This window comes from Hakea prostrata, chromosome 7, assembly GCF_041222555.1.
Source record: "Hakea prostrata isolate BN-2017 chromosome 7, UWA_Hpros_2, whole genome shotgun sequence".
NCBI lineage: Eukaryota > Viridiplantae > Streptophyta > Magnoliopsida > Proteales > Proteaceae > Hakea > Hakea prostrata.
In genome coordinates, this window is record NC_142606.1 from 12,887,941 (window position 1) to 12,906,166 (window position 18,226).

Here is an 18,226-nt window from a genome sequence, read left to right on the forward strand (position 1 = left end):
TCTGTATTGGCATTGTTGCTGACTCAACAAAAGTGTTTGTTGAAATTCTTTAGTCTTACAATTTTAGGACCTTCGACGATTTTTCAAGTATGCTAATGAGGTGTTTTGCTGACTTAACACTAATGTTGTTCATTGCTTCTGTTATTGCTGTCCCCAGTCCCTCTCATTTATGTTGCTGCCTCTTAACCAGACTACCTTAGGCTAGGATATTTAGCCCTCTGGTAGGATTTAGGCTCTGGGATAAAACCTACATCAATGGCATACCAAAACCGAATATTCACTAAATTGAAAGGTCGAAAGAGAAAGCTAAAGAATTAAGAAAAAAGAAGAAAACTCCAAAGCAAAAATCTCGTTCAATCCCACAGAAAATAGGGTCATAAAAACTGCAAATTGGGAAGGAAAGCCAATAACTTTTCAATTACATAAGGAAAACACACTGAAAATCAGTGTAGAATACAACATTTGGTTCAATACATATTTCTGAGCAAGCAGCAGCTATTTCATTAGGAAAATAGATAAGTCACATGACAAACCCTAAAAAAAACTGATGTATTCCACTTAAGATGGTATTTCAGTTGATGTCGGAATCATCAAAATCGTCTTCGAAGGCGTTGAAAAATTCAGAATCTGCGAGCTTATTGTCGATGTTGACGACTCCATCCGCCAACATCTCGAGAGGATCGGCATCGTCGACGTCCATAGCCACCGTAGCGCCGTGGTCGTCGAAATCACCGAAGTATGTCGGCGAGGGCTTCATCTCTCTCTCCTCACTTCTCGAGCTCCACGCGAGTTCTTACCTGCACTGGGCTTGTACCAACGAAGATGGGTCAATAATAACATTACGCAATAGAAATTTCCGGAAATCACTCACTCCTCGTATAAAGGTTTAAAGTATGTATCGATTATCATATCGGTCTGATGATTTTAAGCGTCATATATCGATTATTGTATTGCTAGTATCTATGGTATTGTGAAATACTTTAAACCTTGCTTAGTAGTGACTAGCTTATATTTCACCAAGTTCATTAAGTTAGAAAAAAAATCTTACTATTGGTGCAGATTTTGTTGTGATCCTTGGACCGTGAATCAAGCACCAAACCTATCAGATCTAGACTGATATAAACCAAACTGAATTCCTTATTTTGTTGTGATTCTTGGACCGTGAATCAAGTACAGAACCTATTAGATTTAGACTGATCTGAACCAAATTGAGTTTGTTGTGATCCTTGGACCGTGAATCAAGCACCGAACTTATCAGATCTAGACTGATCTGAACCAAACTGAGTAAGAAACGAAGAGCCGATCAGCTGGATTGGCATTGTAGTTCCAGTAGATTTGAGTGTCTTACCTTTTTAATGAGCATGTTGTCCCTTTATATAAATTTTCCGTCTGATTACCTTTTAATTGTGATCGTGGGATTATAATGATGAATTGGATGATTATGATCAGAACTTTATTTAGCTTTTGAGCGAACCCATTGATGGCTTTGTTTTATCAGCGTAAACCTATCAAATCGGCTTTAAACCATAGCGAACCGACCTGAACCGGAGTTAGAATGTTTTATTCACAACACTTACCAAAAAAGGAAAGTAAAAAAAAAGTCTTTTAAATATATATATATATATAATATTTAAGATAAATTTTCATATCTCCATGTACTTTATCTTAATTTACTATTTTTTTTTTTTGTTTTTTTGGTACATAGGCGGGTAAAATACAAAAAAAAAAAAAAAAGATAGAAATAAGATTAACTAGCTTGAAAATCAACACGAAGAATCTCCATTAATTTACTTTTACTCATTCTCAAAAGTCTTACCAGTGGTTATTTCAAAAAATTAATTCTTATATTTCCTTATTTCTTGATATTTTAAAAACAGCCGTTACCTCGCTTTTTGTCCATTAAGAATCACATTAAAACAATTTATTATTTTTTGGGTAAAAGAAAATCCTTCATTTTTTTTTTATATAAAAATCTATTATATGTGATTAGATGTTCTTTTATTTCTATTTGTTTTTTTCTTTTTCCTTTTTTTTTTCATAAATTTTTACTTGAATTCTTAATTATATTTTCATTTTACCTCCCATAAAATAAAGAGAAATTATAAAAAATGTATTGAACTCTATTTAATGAATTTTGACAATAAATGGAGGAAAGAAAAAAATATATATATTGCCAATGGTGGATTAGTAGAGCAGTTAAAAGCCTAACCTCCCATAGAGAGGTCCAAATTCCTGTCCAAACAAAAAAAATAATAATAATTATATTAATAATTCTTATAAAAAATGGAAATCCTCTCCTCTCAATATATAGTTGTTTGGCTCCCTTCCACCACCAAATCCTTCACTATGTATTCTATTCTACTTGTACCGCCCCCCTCTTCCCTGGGCCGTGGCATGTCTATACCTTACAGGGGGAAATCCGGTTTCAAAACTCAGCTTCACAAAAATCATGCGATCAATAATTTAGGATGAACCGTTTCTTCGAAACCAAACACTTAATTTTATAAATTATAACTCCCATGATTGAGGCTTGTTTGAAATCTCTAGATATTTGAAATCCCCGGCTCGTTCCCCGTCATTCCCTTAGAAAGCCTTAAATTTAGCACTTCCCACTTAGGTTTCCTTATCACTCGCCACATTTCTATGAACCTCAACTGTATCATTTGTTGGAATGGTATTGAGGACATTGAGCATCTGTTATTTTTTTACCACTTCTTTAGTTCTTTTTGGAGTCGCTCACTTGGGTTTAATCGTAACTAGCCTTGAATATTGAGTAACTGTTCATGTACATTTTTATTTGTGACTCGATTGGTAGGCTTGTCTTTAGTGCCATGGTCCACTATTTGTGATGGGAGCATAATCTTAAGCGCTGGACTTCCAAATCCCGTTCTCTTGATTTTATTTGGAATGCTATTGACTTTGATGTTTTTTCTATGATTATTTATATTTCTCATATCCTAGTTATTGATTTCCCAAATAACAAGCTCATTATTGTTTTGGCTCAGTTCCCAATTCCATCATTCTCTTTGATTCTTCGTAGTTTGGATCTTTCTTGTAGTTAGGTGTTTCGATCTTTTTATTTAATTATTTGTTCATAAAAAAAAATCTTGTAAAAGATTTATAAAAAAATATAAATAAATAAAGATTCCTACAAAAGAGGGATAAAAGGGACAAAAAGAAATAATTTTAAAAAATTGAAAAAAATCAAGATAAGTAATTTAGCCATTTTAAACTTAAAAAAAATGAGAGGTAAAAGTTCATTTCTTTGGAAGAATTAGGAAACATTCACATTCCGGTTTAAAGCGAACCAGGTTCGATTAGAGGCTGGAAGTGCAAAAGAGACCGAGCGATTCTCTGGTCACCTTTCATCGCAGTTTTGACTTTTAAGTGTGGAACTGTCCATAAAGATATCAGGGAAGATAAGAATGTAGTAGAATGACAAATTGTGTGTGGCATGGAAGCTCTGGAAGCTCGTCCCGTCACTTTCCCTTTCTTCGTTACCATTTCGCTTCAGCCTTTCAGAAACCCTAATTTCTCTCCCACGCAAAACCCAGCAACGCAGTTCCGCTGCTGCTTTTCCAAGTTCCGTAGTCGTAGTGATGGAACTGGTGACTTCTGGGACTCTAACGCTGAGGATCGTCGAAATGGAAGGTTCAAATTCAGATACGGTGAAAAATCAATTGGAGAAGATGAAGAAGACGGAGAAGAGTCTGAGGAAAACTTTGGTTTCAGAAAGAGAAGGAAGCAACAGCGAAGCTGGTGGCAGGATGATTCGGGGTCGGAGATGGAACAAGAACCCGGGGTTTTGGAGGAAGTCATTGATAGTATTTGGATTTTCAAGGTACTCCAAATGGGAAAAAAAAAGTAATATTTTAATTAGTATTTACTGATATTGAGTTGTCCTAGTTCATTTGCTTCTCTTTCCATTTTGCGTCGGAATTCTGCATAATGGAACTTTGGCATCCTGATACTGTTATTGCAGGAATTAATAAGTAGATTGGTTTTATGTTTAGTTTTCTTAACTAATATGTTTGACATGAACAATTGCTGGAATGAATGCGAGGAAAAGTGAATTTCTTTGTGCAAACTAGCTGCATAACAGTAGGATTCATGCTCATGCAATAGTGGGTTGTGTCACTGGATTCTGAGTAGTCCACCTTAGAGCTTGTCTGCACCAGAGTAATACGTGCCTTGGTTTTATGGGGTACTGCATGTTATACCTTTTCTTTTTAATGTGTCTGTTGGGGTCCTGGGGATGCAGCTTAAGAAAGCAAATAATTGATTATTAAATAAAAAGACATACAGGATTAAAATCCATATGTATCGCAGCAAAAAGGGAAAAACAAACACAAGATTTAACCGAATCTCCACCTTTAGCATTGCCATCAGGAGAGGGATCAAATCATCTGAAAGGAAGTAAACTTAAGATATCTGATGATCGACTGCCAAACCAATATTTAAATATCCATTGAGCATCCCAAGATGTCAGTTGTTGCTCATGAAGACATAGGACAACAACAAGGGTTCACATTCGATTCATAGGTCATGAATCCCTTCTCCTTGGCCAATTATAACCCACAGGCTGAAAATTCTGCAGCAAAAGTGTTGCAATACTAATGTACCTTCGCAAATTATCAAACAGGATTACCAACATGATTACGGAAAATTTACTACCAGAGCCATTGTAACTATAAGATTTCTCAGAGCACAGCCATCAAATTTTCGCTCAAATAGATCCCATCTTTGGTTTACATCACTTACCTTAAAAAATTCTGGAAATCGTTGGAAGAGGGGAAGTAGCAACCAAACATTTGGATAGAAGATATGCAGATGATTCAGTGAAAAATGGCTTACTTGGAAGCATCTATTGCATCCTTCTTAACATTCCTTCAAAACTGGGCGAAGTGGTTTTTTCTCTTTGTATTTCCTTTAGTTCTGTTCATAGCAGAGATGTAGGAACAATGAGCAGCTAGAAGAAGGGTAGAAGCCTTTCATTTCCACCACATAAGCATGTTCTGTGTGGAAGTGAAACCATGCCAAGACAACCTTACATTATGTCGATTATTGCGAAGGGATGGCCATCCCAAAAATAAGAATTCCTTCGCAATATGCCATACAAAAAAAAGGCGAACCCAGTTCAAAGGCTTCTATATAAGCAGAGTTTTTTTTTTTTTTTTTGGGGGGGGGGGGGGGGGGGGGGGGTTTTCTTATGCAGTCTTACACCGGCAATTTTTGCTGAGTGGCTATAGTAATCTGAGATATGTCAGTTATTGTGAATTGATGACCATCCCAAAAATAAGAATTCCTTTGCATGCTACTTCAATACTTGACCTCTGGCTACAACTGTGATCCATTGACCATTGCACCACGGCCCGCCCCTTCCTTTAAAATATGCAAAACAACAGAAGAAAATGGCTTTTTTCCCCTTTTCTCCAGAAAGAGACTGTATTGGGGACAAAAGAAGCTACTGACTAGTCTTGTGGGTTTTATCTCTTCTCTTTGTTGATTATTCTGTAAAACTCAAGCAGATGCTACCATAAATTTACATGTTTTCTCTAGTCTCTTATGAAGGCTTTCCTACCTTGAACTCTCTGATATTTTTATGCATATTTAGTTGCACAAATACCCTGCATAATATGTGGATGAGATGATATACTGTCAAATTTTGACCACCAAATTAATTACTTCGCGAAATTTAATCATCCTGATATGGTCTGAGCATTTATGTTTTGAATTCAAAATTCCATTTCTTTTCTGTAGCGTACAGTTCTGTATGCAAGATTTGTTTTCTCTGTTTTTTTCTATTGTTGGGGGTGGGGGGACTTAGAGTACTCCAACCCAACCCCCAACCCTCCAAAAAAGAGAGAGTAGCTGAGGTTTTTAAAGTTGAACAATCAAATATGATCGACATAGTTCGACATATGATGCCCATTATTTGGATTGTGTAAATCAATTTTTTCTTCATGGTCTATGCTTGCCTTTTATATCCTCAGTTTTTCCAAAATATAATCTGAATTGGGTTTCCTTTAATTAATGCCTGGCGATGTAATTATTAGATCTCCTGATTTTTATTATATATATTAAATAAATAAAAAAAGCTTTCTGCTGATTTGTATTGTTGAATCAGTGCAGGTATTCAAATCCTATGGGTGGATGCTTCCAGTCATCATCTTAACAATGCTGCTTGACACGGGTCCAAAAGCTTTCCTTATGGCGTTGGCAGTTCCTGTTGGACAGTCATTACTTTTTCTGGCAATAGATAAGATCTGGGGAATGCTGACTGGTAGCAGAAAACCCAGATACCGGTACAAGGAGAAGCCATTTTCCAGGACTTCCAGGAGAGTTGAAAAGAATGAAGAAGCAAGACAAGAGCAAACCAGTGAGGCTGCTGATGAGAAGTGGAGTTACCAGTCATGGGTAGCGACCAATGATGGTTCAGCCAACGGTAGTAAACGTGCACCAAGTTTTGGCGGATGGGATGATCTGGATAGACGTAGGAGGTCTGCAGAAGTGCCCCCAATTAGGAGGCCTCAGACACCAGCAGGTCCACAGATGAAGAAGAAAGGCAAATTTAGTAGGAAGAGAAATGGAGACACACCACTATTTCTAAGGCTGCTTATCGCGGTTTTCCCATTCTTGGGTTCCTGGACTAGGATGTTATAGAATCTCAGCATACTTTGTTGGGTTGTGGTGATACCTAATTACTTGCAAATGTGGAGCAAGTGACATTAGCGGCACAGCAATATCTCATACTGACACTGCATTACAATTTCTTGCTCGACTTAGGTTGAAATTTGCCAATTTGATGTTGTTGGATTTAAAGGGCTCAGGTTTCTTGATTCATATGATGTTCATCGAAGAGCTTCTGGTATACTAGATGTTCTCCGTCCCTTTTTTTGGTGGTGTAGAAGCGTCTTTCTTGTGCGGTTAGTTCATTTCTTTTTCATTCACAATGTGATTAAGTCAGGATATTGTGTGCAACCAGAATTTTAGCTTGGCAACACATTTAATCAGTTTGAATTTTAGTTACTGCATTAGCCCAACGGTATGAGGGTATTTTGTATCAGACGACTCTTGAAACTCATAAATGGTTTCAGATTAGCACAAGCCAAGAACAAGAAACTGAGCAAGGGCTACGTGAATGATCCCTTGCAAAAAACATAAACCATGAAGACTATAAAGATGTCAATATTCTATGATATTACTACTACTACTACCACTCGAAAAGTAGGTAGTGATGGGTTTATCATTTCATTGTATTGATATTAATGTGTATCTCATGGATCGGATAATTCACTTCGATTTGTAGGAGAAGCTCTGTAAATTAGTGCTGCCTCTGCATAAGATGATGGAGCAAATAATTTGCAGAGGTGGTACATCTCTATTCTGTGGCACTTACAAGGCTTTTAGATGTTTTATCATTGAAAGAGACAGAAATGTGCCTATAGCTTTGTGACCATTATTTTCATCTGCGCTCTCATACCTCAGATTGAGAAGAAATACGAGGAGGCGTATGGTGGTAATGCTACATTCATAGGGTGACTAAGGGGTCTGAAAACTCTGAACCTCTTTCATGGACTACCCAGTCTCTATCTTTCAAAATAAACGCATGAGAGTGATGATCCTTGACACCAACCAATGAATGATAACAAACACAGTTCTCCACCTGGGCGTTTCCTAAATCCTAACATGGCTGCTGTGATCGGTGATGACAAATCAACAAAAGTTAACCATCAACATAGGTGATGATCCTAGACACTAGTCCAAGTACGCTTATCACGTTGACCCATATATCTTATGTGAGATACCAGTTTTGTAGATTTAGTGGAACATAACAACTTCAAAATCGAGGGACTATGAATTTTTTATAGATCAGTTTCTTCCCTACAAAGAAATTGAAAAGACTAGTCAGATTTTATTAACTACGTTCAACGGAAACAACAAAGCACATTTCTTACAATCCAAATCAGGAATTGAATTGCATGAATATCTAATACAAAAGATTGAAACTCTACCTAATATCCAATCAAATGAGAATGCAATAGTTAAATTTTACCAACCCAGGTATAGACCCATAAGAACCAGATTTTGGTTTGCAACAGCATTTGTTGAACAAAGTGTTACTCTTCGCATCTAATTGGGCGCCGTCATCTAGAAAATAGCTTGACTTTATCCACGTTGCAAGCAGGGTCCTTGAGACAGTCGCAAAACCCATCATCATCTGTAGGAAATGACCTAGGCAGTGGATGGTCTGGAATCACACCAACCTTGAAAAGAGGCAAGTTTTAGTGAAGCGAATAAATGAAATACTTCAATCAAGTGAGGAAGGAATAAAATTCTCACAGAAGAAGCTACTTACCTTGTCAATATCATTATGCGCAGGGGTCTCATAACGAGCTACAGTAACAACCAAGGCAGAGCCATCAGATAGCTCAAAGACCGATTGGATCTTCCTGTACAGAAAACATTGCATGAATAACAACAACAATGTGGTTTATACCCCCACTATATGTCCTCAAAAAACATAAATTACCCTTTCCCAAATGTTGGCTCTCCAAACAGCATTGCACGCTTATTGTCTTTCAATGCACCAGCTAAAATTTCACTGGCACTCGCAGTTCCCTTGTTCACCTAATGGTAACAAACACATTGACATCTATGAAGAAGGTATTCTATCATAGGTTCAAAGTTTTCCAACAAATCCAATATTGCTAAACACTGATACCACAGGTTACGTTCTAATCAAACTACATTTGGTGTGTGCAGACGCCGTTGTATGTATGTATTTGGTTTATAGCAATGCTTTACCATATTTAGACTAGAGAAATCTAGCACTAGAAAATTGTTACACTTACTATAGAAAAACCAGTTTAGTTTTTACATTTGCATTCTTCTTCCTTTTTTTTTGGTTGGGGGGGGGGGGGGGGGGGGAAGTTGACAGTATCTTTTTTAGAAATTTTTTTTACTATTTTTTAATAGATTAAAATAAAATGTATTTTTATGTTAAATAAATGAAGTACAATACAAAACATTTGCTTAAGAGATAGTAGGTATTTTTTGGATTCTAATCAATATCCAGAAATAACATATGCTATCAAACTTGGGTCAAAATCCTCTTCTTCTTTTTTTAAACCACCTCATTGTGTTGCCAGGGAAAAAAAATCCCTATTTTGGACTATATCTCGGTTTCTAGCTGGTCGTCACCGGCCTCACAACAATTTCATAATTCTTGCTAATAATAGCATAAAACAATTTTCATACCAGAACAGCAAGAGGTTCTGAAGCTGCAATTGCATTGCTCCCATCTGCCTCATATATATCTCGAACACCACGATTATCACAAATATAGACAATAACACCTTTCTCCAACCTAAATGGGAACAACAAATAAAATTGAACTGACATATGACAGAATCATACCAAATGCTGTCAAATAAGCATAATCACATCTGATATTTAGCAAAATAAAAATAAGGAAAGAGAACAGAATTACAACAGGCACATATCCTGGTCAAATTACTTGTAGCACCATCGCATTTCTTACAAAACAAGTAAAAACACAGGTTTATCTTTGGAAAAAATCCCATTACACAAGTACCTGTTGATTCTTGTTTATGAATTGGGTCTCTAACAAAATGCATGAAGTCCATGCAAAGAAAAATGGTATAAATGCAACAGTACAGATCTCTATCCCACTCTGCATGAATTGATACTCTTCACTTTGACAAAGTGTTTGGGTGCCCAATCAGTGATAGTAAAGCGCCTAAGACAAGCACACCCAGGATATGAGCAATTATGAACCCATTTCTGAGCCAGCAGAAATGGTATCATTAGTTATAATAGTACAAGTGCAATTATCGTACTACATAGATTGCATAATTTATAAATTCCTCAAACTTTCCACACATTTGATATAAGTAACCACTTTATGATAGAAGATGTTGTCCTACATGAATACTCAATAGTCCCAACCATTCAAGGGCTAGGTAATGAACAGTTCTAATTTCATTTTGATTGAAGTTTGCAGTTATGAAGCTATAAGTCATACCAACAAGAGATGGAACACGCAAATAGTTGTACAAATTACTCAAACAGGCATTTTTACTACATCGTCCAATGGAACATTGTTTTATATGTGCAATTACTAACTAAAAATAAATGTAGGAGGTTACGACAAAGATCAGTAAATTACATTGGTAATAGTCATAGTTTGTTTGTCGATTTATCACACAAATGACAAGATGGTTGCCCTCCACCCCGAGAAAGATGTTTCACAAGACAACAACAGAGACCAAAAAACAAATATAAGGGAACAGGACATTGATGTCAACATGAATGAGAATATTTTCATGGCCACAACTACTTTGAACTAAAGCAACACTGGACGCAGAACAAAATAAAAACAGTGCTGTCATCCTTTTATCATTACCAATCTTACCAGATCTTGGCAATCTCAATTCCTTCTGGAAACAGACCACCGCTGCAGCAAATTGAGCATTTCAGCAAAGCTAGCAACATTTCAAGGTCAATGCCAATTCATGTTACATGCATTATAATCACCTGTTATCTCGAAGGTCCAACACAAAGGCATTCACATTGTTACTCCTTAAAGTTTCAATTGCTTCCTTGACAGCAGCTGCAAGAGAGTAAATATCTTAAAAGGCTCTCATTGTTCAAATGTACAGGCACAACTCCACACTCCTAAGTTTGATGAGAAGGAAAAGACTAGTATTATCTGTCATCTTCTTCTTTCATCAGAAAAAATTCACCATATGAAAAGTTAATAATTGCTCCTTAAGAGTTCTTTTATGTATGGAAACAAATCTAGATAGATAACTTTTCCCATGTGTGGGAAGAGATAGGTTCTCCTGATTGAATCAAAGTTACAGTAACTTGAGAACTAGATCTGTTTCCTTATGAGTTGGAAAAAGAGAAAGAAGGTAACTCAGCTTCAATTACTTGTGATTAATGGAGCATAACACCAGGAGGAAACCAACAGTATGGAAATAGGGAGTGGCAGCGGTACTTACCAGAAGCATTTTGATTGAAAGTTGTTAGTTTAATATATCCAATTCTTGATGGGTCCTTTCCCAGAGCAGGAACATTGCATAGCCTCGACTTGACTGGATTTAATGAAAGCCTCTCTCGTCTGAATCAATTATATTAAATTATAAATGAATGAACCTAGTGATGATATCTGAGCTTAAAGCACTGACTTATAAATAGACAGAATTTTAAATTGTAAGGTTCACAGAATATACGTCAAAGCCAAGTGTTTTATGTCAGGTCCACTGCGAATGGTCAGTTCCACTGAACTTCCTTCAGGACCCCTGCAGTGCAATTATATTCAGATGAATCAATAAGTTGATCAATTAGCAACTTAAATTATTCAACAGGAAAAGAAAAGCAAGATAGTGGAAATATAAATTTGTTCCAAGCATATTAATTTTGAATTTTGTTTTGCAGCATAGAGGAGTGGTGTGGAAGAACTAACTCTAAGTAGTCAGTGGTGCTTGGTGAGTTGAATTGCCGGTTTTATTCTATAAATCAATTACATATGCAATGTTGTAGTTGCTAGTTCTATTTGAACCTGAACCCGTTGATGTCGAGTCCAAAATTGGAAACAAGAGGTTAGGCAACCTACATTTTCCCTTCCCAGACCTCGCAGTGGAGGGAGCCTCATGCACCGGAATGCTCTTTTACTCGTAAACACATAGGTTCTTTAAGAGGTGATAGGTATGAAAGGACAGATTTAGCCATTTAGGAGGTTTAGGATGTCCATAAGCAGCCAGTGGCTGGCATGAGAATAAGTCAACCAGACAGTTTGTATTGAAGTAGTATATCTTATGGGTTAATCCACCAGGCAACCATATCAACACAGCAGAAGCCCCAAGAGAACTATCCACCATCTGTTAACAGTCCAATTAGCGACAGGAAATCCAATTCAATAGTTCTCAAATCAAAGATCACCTTAACTTGGTTACCAAGACACAGCAATGGATAAACAACGATGCCATTTCTTGAATTTGAATCTCTTTTTGGGCAGGGTATGGTTTATAAATTGAATTGTCCAGGAAATGTTAGGCCTATCAGGCCAGTAAGCGCGTTACCAAAGGCTGCTTGAATTGCAATTTGTTTTGGATGCGATGCAGAAGAATCATAAATAGACAATGGTTAGTTATTTCCAAATCATGCTGCTGGTGCTGGCTGTTCCCAAGGCTACCGAAAATTCTTCTTTCAGCAACATGTCAAATCTAATATATGTCAGAAATGGTGGAGCTGTGGAAGACAGTATAGGGTTATCTCTGGGCAAATAGGGAAAGTATCCGTATTTTTAACAGGGTGATGGAGATGTTGGGGCTAGTCGAATCAATTCCCAAAACAACACATAAACACCTGAAGGTTTTGAAATACAACTAGTAGTTGAAGTCCCATTGTCATTCCTTTTAGTTCCATATATTTACTGCAATAATAGATTGACTGCTCCAGTAGCTAAAAATGCAGGATTGGAAAAAATCATACTGAAAAGTAACTCCCATATAAAAAGATTAAACAAATCAAGCAATTAAAGCAAAGATCTCACTGCAAGCGATCTGCTGCATCATATAAGCCCATGCTTTCTGTACTTGTTTCATCAATCGCCAAAATAATATCTCCACACATAATGCCAGCTCTATTTGCAGGACCCCCTGGAGAAGATGAGATTACAACAAGTCCTGTAGACCCATCAAGTTTAGTTGGGTAGCCAATGGACAACCCTACACCCGTAAGAGAACCTCGAGTGCCAGACTGCCTTCAAAGAAGATGATGACATATTTAGGTAGAACCTTTAAAATCATGTAAAGGCCTTGAGAGCTATACCTATTATTGTCTCTATCCCTAATATGGAAAGAAACAGCTTTATACCCGCAAACTCTTGAACTTGTCAGGCTCTAGGAAGCGAGTGAAAGGATCATCTAGTGTAGCCAGCATCTTCCTTATTGCCGCATCTGAATGAAAATTTAAACGAAACCGCAAATTAGCACCCTACAGCACGGGGGAAATGTAGGAGACCATTTAACAGCATCAAGAAGTTCATACATCAAAGACAGTAGAGTCTTGTCCGCCAAAGAATGAGACAATGGTAATCACACGGATAAGTCATAATTAGAATTACCCTAATCCCTAGTCTATATGCTTGACTATTAAACAAAAAAAAGATATCACAAAATCCATTTGCCTCATGTCAACCCCACTCAACACATGCTTAAGCACATAATTGTTCAAAAGTAGTGCTCACGGCCCTCTCAGCATGTGGTTGTATGGAGCAGTACAGTTATCTATGAATCCTATGAGATCCATAAACTAAATCTGTTGTCAAGGCATACATGAAAGTTCAGCCCATGCAACTCAACTCATAGTCCCCTTTGGGAGTAATATACTGTGCCATAATCAGATTTTCAACCTCACAAACTGAGTTAAAGAGTGAGGTCACGTGAATAGAAGTGTGTTTGCAGGCTGTAGCTGGTTCCAGTCATAATTTTGGCAAGTCAAGTTCAATGTCTCTGCTAATCTCTATAAGATGAAGGCAATACCAAATTTAATGCCATATGCAGGTTGAAAGAAAAGAGAAAATCTAAGCAGAAGAGAGGACATACATGTTTCCTCTCTTGTGTTCATTGGCTCATTTCGTAGTGCATTTTCTCGATACCTAAACCAACTTTGACCATTGAAATTTTTGTCAACATATGCTCGGTCAATCGTTCGCCATGCCTCCAAGAAAAGCAGATTCTCTTCTGAAAGGGCCCCTACACGTCAATTGCACAAAAGTAATTCAACATACTAAGGAAGTCAGGGATGTAACCCTCATATAAGATATTTATGCATGCCCAAAAACCAAAAAAATTCCAGCTAGCACGTATACTTACAAGATGGAGTCTTGCTAAAAGATATAGAGACTGTCATGACAAGCATCCCAACAGCCAACCGCACAAAAAGAACAGAAATATAATGTTTAAACTTCTCATGCCATTCTCCTATTTTGTGTACGCAGACAATAGATCGATCCGACCTCAGAGAACGGCCATAAATTGAACAGGTGGGACTACATTGAGACAATCTATTATGTAACTTCCGTAACTCCTTAGAATTTTCAGTTCTGTCATAATTATTCTGGCTGCAATGAACACTACTTTGTAAACATTGTAACGTAGTCCCATGTTGAGATTTTACAAGCTTGTATGTCAGAGATTTCCATCGAAGGACCTGTAAAGAGCACAATCAAATGCATTACCAGATACAATTATCGGTAATATATGGAATATTCAGAGCCTGGTGCCTTTATGTAGATAGTAGCATACTATTCCGAACTGCAAAGGTAGCCAGTGCATGATTTATAGGTTCCACAACTCATTACTACTATCAAAATATGCAGTCTACTGCTCATTTGGATCATCCAGGCATTAGTCAATAACCGAGACCAGACTTATTTTAAAAGGAGACAACAGAGAAGGGAAATTGCCCAAATCAAAGCACTAGAAATCCCTTACAATCAGCAAAGAAACCACACAATCAACTAGTAACTATGTGAAGTATAGAGGCCAAAGTTAAATCATTTAACCCAACCAATATTTCCCTGCTTATTCCATGGCAACCAGTCATTCAATTCGACGAGGTTCACTGGTAAAGCTTTGATTGTTGTATTTAGTCCTTGGATTGAAGGCCGCCGTCATCCCCCTCAAAGTAAAAATAAAAAAAGTATTAACGATTCACATTAACTTTTCATGCCTGTTGATAGAAATGATCAGCCATAGTTTTCATAGGAAATCATGGTTGCAAAAGATATCCCAGATTCTAAACTTACCAGATGGTGGCAATAGTTCTGTTGTTTTCCATATAATATTGAGGAGGAGAAGCCATATGCCAAAAGGCAAGTCCTGAATGGTGAAGATGACAAAGAAGCTTTGACCCATAAACTAATTTGCAGGCATGGGAAACTCTGACAAACACAACAAAGATGCTAACAAGCATGATTTAGGAATTAGAAGACAACGATGTTGAGGCCAAGAGCAAGGAGTGAGTGATGGCACCCTGAAGCTGGGAAACATCAACTATCATCAGATTTTGCATAATCACACATTTGCTATTTTTTTGGATCCCCTTTGACCTTAAGGTTCCAACAACAACCTTAGCCTTTCAAGCCGCCATATCCCAGTCAACCCCAGTTGTATCCTGTGTTGGAACGGTTTGGAAGACATGGATCACCTTTTTTTTTTTCTTCCCTTTCTCCAGATTGCTTTGGGGAAAAGCCCTAGCTTCCATTTGGCCCATTCGAGGTGTTCCTTTGGATTTTCTAGTGATTGGCCTTGGATTTTGAGAAACTTTGCAGGTAACTCCTTTTGTGATCGGATTGGTAAGCTAGTGTACTGTGCCTCCATCCATCACCTTTGGTGGGAGCGCAATCTTAGAAGATGGATTTCCAAATCCCGCTTTATAGATAGGATTTGGAATACCATCTATTTTGATGTTTCTTCTAGATTGTTAGCCATTCCCCACCCCCTGTTGATGATACCCCAATGAACAAACTCATTGTTGTTACCTGGGGTCTCAGTTCTTCCTTTCGGTCTTCTTCTTAAAGACCTTGTATTCTTGGTTCCTTGTCTTTAATATATTATTTATTCATCCAAAAAAAAAAAAAACAACCTTAGCCTTGTCCCAAATCCCAACTTATTGGGACCAACTACATGGATCCCAGAGTAAACAATATAATAATAATGAAGAACTAGGGAAGAAAGGGGGCCAAAAATGAAGGGTTAACATGCCTTGCGCTGTCTATTGTTTTAGGAATTTTCTAGTCTAGAATTGTGGGGCTAGTATTCGGAATTTTGTAGCAATCTGAACTCTATGTTGGTATTGTAAACTAATTAGAGTTTAAGTTGATTGTTTTCAGTTTACGTAAGGAGTCCTAGTTAGAACTGAAAATGTTTTTTGAGTCTTTAGTTGGCAAATTAAGTAAGCTAGGGACCCGTTTGATAACTCACCAAGTGTTTCTGCTTTGAGAAACACTAGAAACACGTTTTTAGGCATTTGATAAAACTTGCTTTTGGAAGTAGAAAATTTGAAAATTGTAATAAAATTCATGAAATTTGCCATTGTTATGTTTAGAGTGGCAAACTCCATAAATAACCCTTCTTAAACTGTCTCACTTAAACCGAAGCAAAAATATTGCAAAAATCATGCAACACGAAATGGTTTTATCAAACGGTTTTCGGCCAATTTTTCTACTTCTTGAAGCAAGAAACACCCAAAACTGTTTTTCAGTGGGTTACCAAATGGGTCCTAGGCTGACTAGTAAATGGTTTAGACGATTGCTAGTACTATTAAGTATTAATACTATCAAGATCTGAGTTGTATAGATACTTATGTAAGATATGAATTTGAGTTATTTCGAAATAAAGCTTTACTTCTCTTTACCTGGTAAGTGTTATGGTGCATGCATGGTCTTGGTCACCTGCCAAGCATGATCTGCAATGGATCTTACTGATGGGCAAAGATCCAGGTAGAAAGACACGATTAGTTGCATTTTCCTGACTTACTGGGCTGTTCCTCTTTTCTCTTAGTTCCTTTCTTCCTTCTTTGGTTTAAACCAATTTTCTGCTTTCATCTCACTCCCCAGCCCTCTTTCGCCATCTCTTCATTCTCTTTTGTTAGACCATAGTTTTTGCTACACTATTTTGATTGGATCTGCACAACTGACCCCATTAAGTTGTTATTGTTGTGGACTCATGGTAGATTGGAAGGATTTTTACACTGTAAAGGTTTTTACCTTTTTCCTTTTTTTTTTTAATGAAAAGGTTTTACCTCAGTCGAAGAGTGGACTTCTCATCATATTTTGACTGGATCCCTCATTATATTATTTCATTTTTCTACCTATTTTTAATTTCTCAGTTCTGTCGTCAACTTCCAGCAACCATATCTGTAGCTCCCATACAACTTCTCAACTTCAACAATAGTACACAAACATATCAGATCCAAACTTTATATTTAAATTTATTTTTCCAAATTTGATTTTTATTCCGATCTATCTTAAACCTGGACCTGCAATTTTTACTGATTCCATTTTGTTCTTTTGTTCAATTCAGCAAGCTCTCTTCTGCTACTTAGTTCTGTCATATCTATTCAATTTATCCAACCAGAGTTGAACTTGAATTCACCATGCTAGTAGCATTAGGATTCCTCTAATCCTCCAAGAACTAGAAGTCCTTGTATACTCGTAGGTACCCACGCTAAGATTCTTACAAGAGACTTCTAAGTGTGAATGAGATTCCAACCGGGTATTCTCCCCACAACTTCCCTTCATGCTTCAGCTCAATTGTGTTGTCTCCCTTGTGCCACCAGCGCTGGCACAAGATTCTCATATTCCTCCATTGACATCCGGAATTTGAGGAACTGAAATTCCCTTAAGCACTACCTTCAGGTTTGCCTCCTTGGAGATCACCGTTGCCTCCTCGCAGATAAAGAATAAAACATCTCACATTTATTTTGGCAATAGTTTGCATTATAATGTATCATTAATTGGTCAGTAATGCTGAAAGAGTTATTCTGCAATCCATGATTTGAATGGTACTGGTAAGAATTGAGCACACACCCATTCGTAATCATTAAACATCTAATAGTTCCATCTCAATCAAAGTTTTATGGGTCACTTTCAATTGCCTTCGTTGATGATCAAACTACACCACCAATCACAGGGTAAAGGAAACTAGGTTCTAGAATATATTTGATCGACATTTTATTCAAGAGTTGAACCTCTGAATGGCCGTGTCTGTAGCTACAGTGGAATGACACATTAGCAATAGAATACCAGTTCATTCACTACATTTTGCCATTAAAGAAACAAGGCCATATAGAAGTGCAGGCAATCACGGACCACTATGACCATCAATCAAAAAATTGGAACTTTTAGAGAAAGAGAACAGAGTAAATCGCAAACAGCCAAAATTATCGAAGAACAATAAAATTTGATAAGAAACATATAAATTCGATCGAGGGGATACCTGAGGAGCAGAAATAGGGTTTCTATTTACGATGGAGAGTTTAAAGAAGACCACTGGCAGAGACTGCGAAGTGGTAGCAGAGCATGAAATAATCTCCATGCTTCTGCTACTTTGCGACGCCACCCCAGTTCAAAGCCGACGGAGCTGCTGATTTCTTATCCGAGTTATCGTTCCTCTCTTTTCAACTAAGT

At 37.2% G+C, this 18,226-nt stretch overlaps 3 protein-coding genes across 3 annotated transcripts; 1 reads left to right on the forward strand and 2 right to left on the reverse strand.

Annotated features, from left to right (window-relative positions):
* Positions 1-387: 387 nt before the first annotated feature.
* On the reverse strand, positions 388-859 carry LOC149009883 (small acidic protein 1-like). Its single transcript, XM_089164340.1, has one exon. The coding sequence runs from the start codon at positions 755-757 to the stop codon at positions 572-574; it is 186 nt and encodes a 61-aa protein (XP_089020466.1). The 5' UTR covers positions 758-859; the 3' UTR covers positions 388-571.
* A 2,538-nt stretch (positions 860-3,397) lies between these two features.
* On the forward strand, positions 3,398-7,029 carry LOC149009884 (uncharacterized). Its single transcript, XM_089161722.1, has 2 exons — positions 3,398-3,841; positions 6,133-7,029. The coding sequence occupies exons 1-2, from the start codon at positions 3,455-3,457 to the stop codon at positions 6,661-6,663; spliced, it is 918 nt and encodes a 305-aa protein (XP_089017848.1). The 5' UTR covers positions 3,398-3,454; the 3' UTR covers positions 6,664-7,029.
* Positions 7,030-7,116: 87 nt separating this feature from the next.
* Positions 7,117-18,199, reverse strand: LOC149009885 (Peptidase S41 family protein). The gene is made up of 13 exons (XM_089161719.1): positions 18,036-18,199; positions 13,908-14,244; positions 13,638-13,787; positions 12,907-12,989; positions 12,584-12,789; positions 11,262-11,330; positions 11,031-11,149; positions 10,561-10,636; positions 10,439-10,480; positions 9,262-9,370; positions 8,534-8,631; positions 8,360-8,453; positions 7,117-8,267 (listed from the first exon to the last, which is right to left on the reverse strand). The coding sequence occupies exons 1-13, from the start codon at positions 18,132-18,134 to the stop codon at positions 8,148-8,150; spliced, it is 1,602 nt and encodes a 533-aa protein (XP_089017845.1). The 5' UTR covers positions 18,135-18,199; the 3' UTR covers positions 7,117-8,147.
* Between the last annotated feature and the right edge of the window lie 27 nt (positions 18,200-18,226).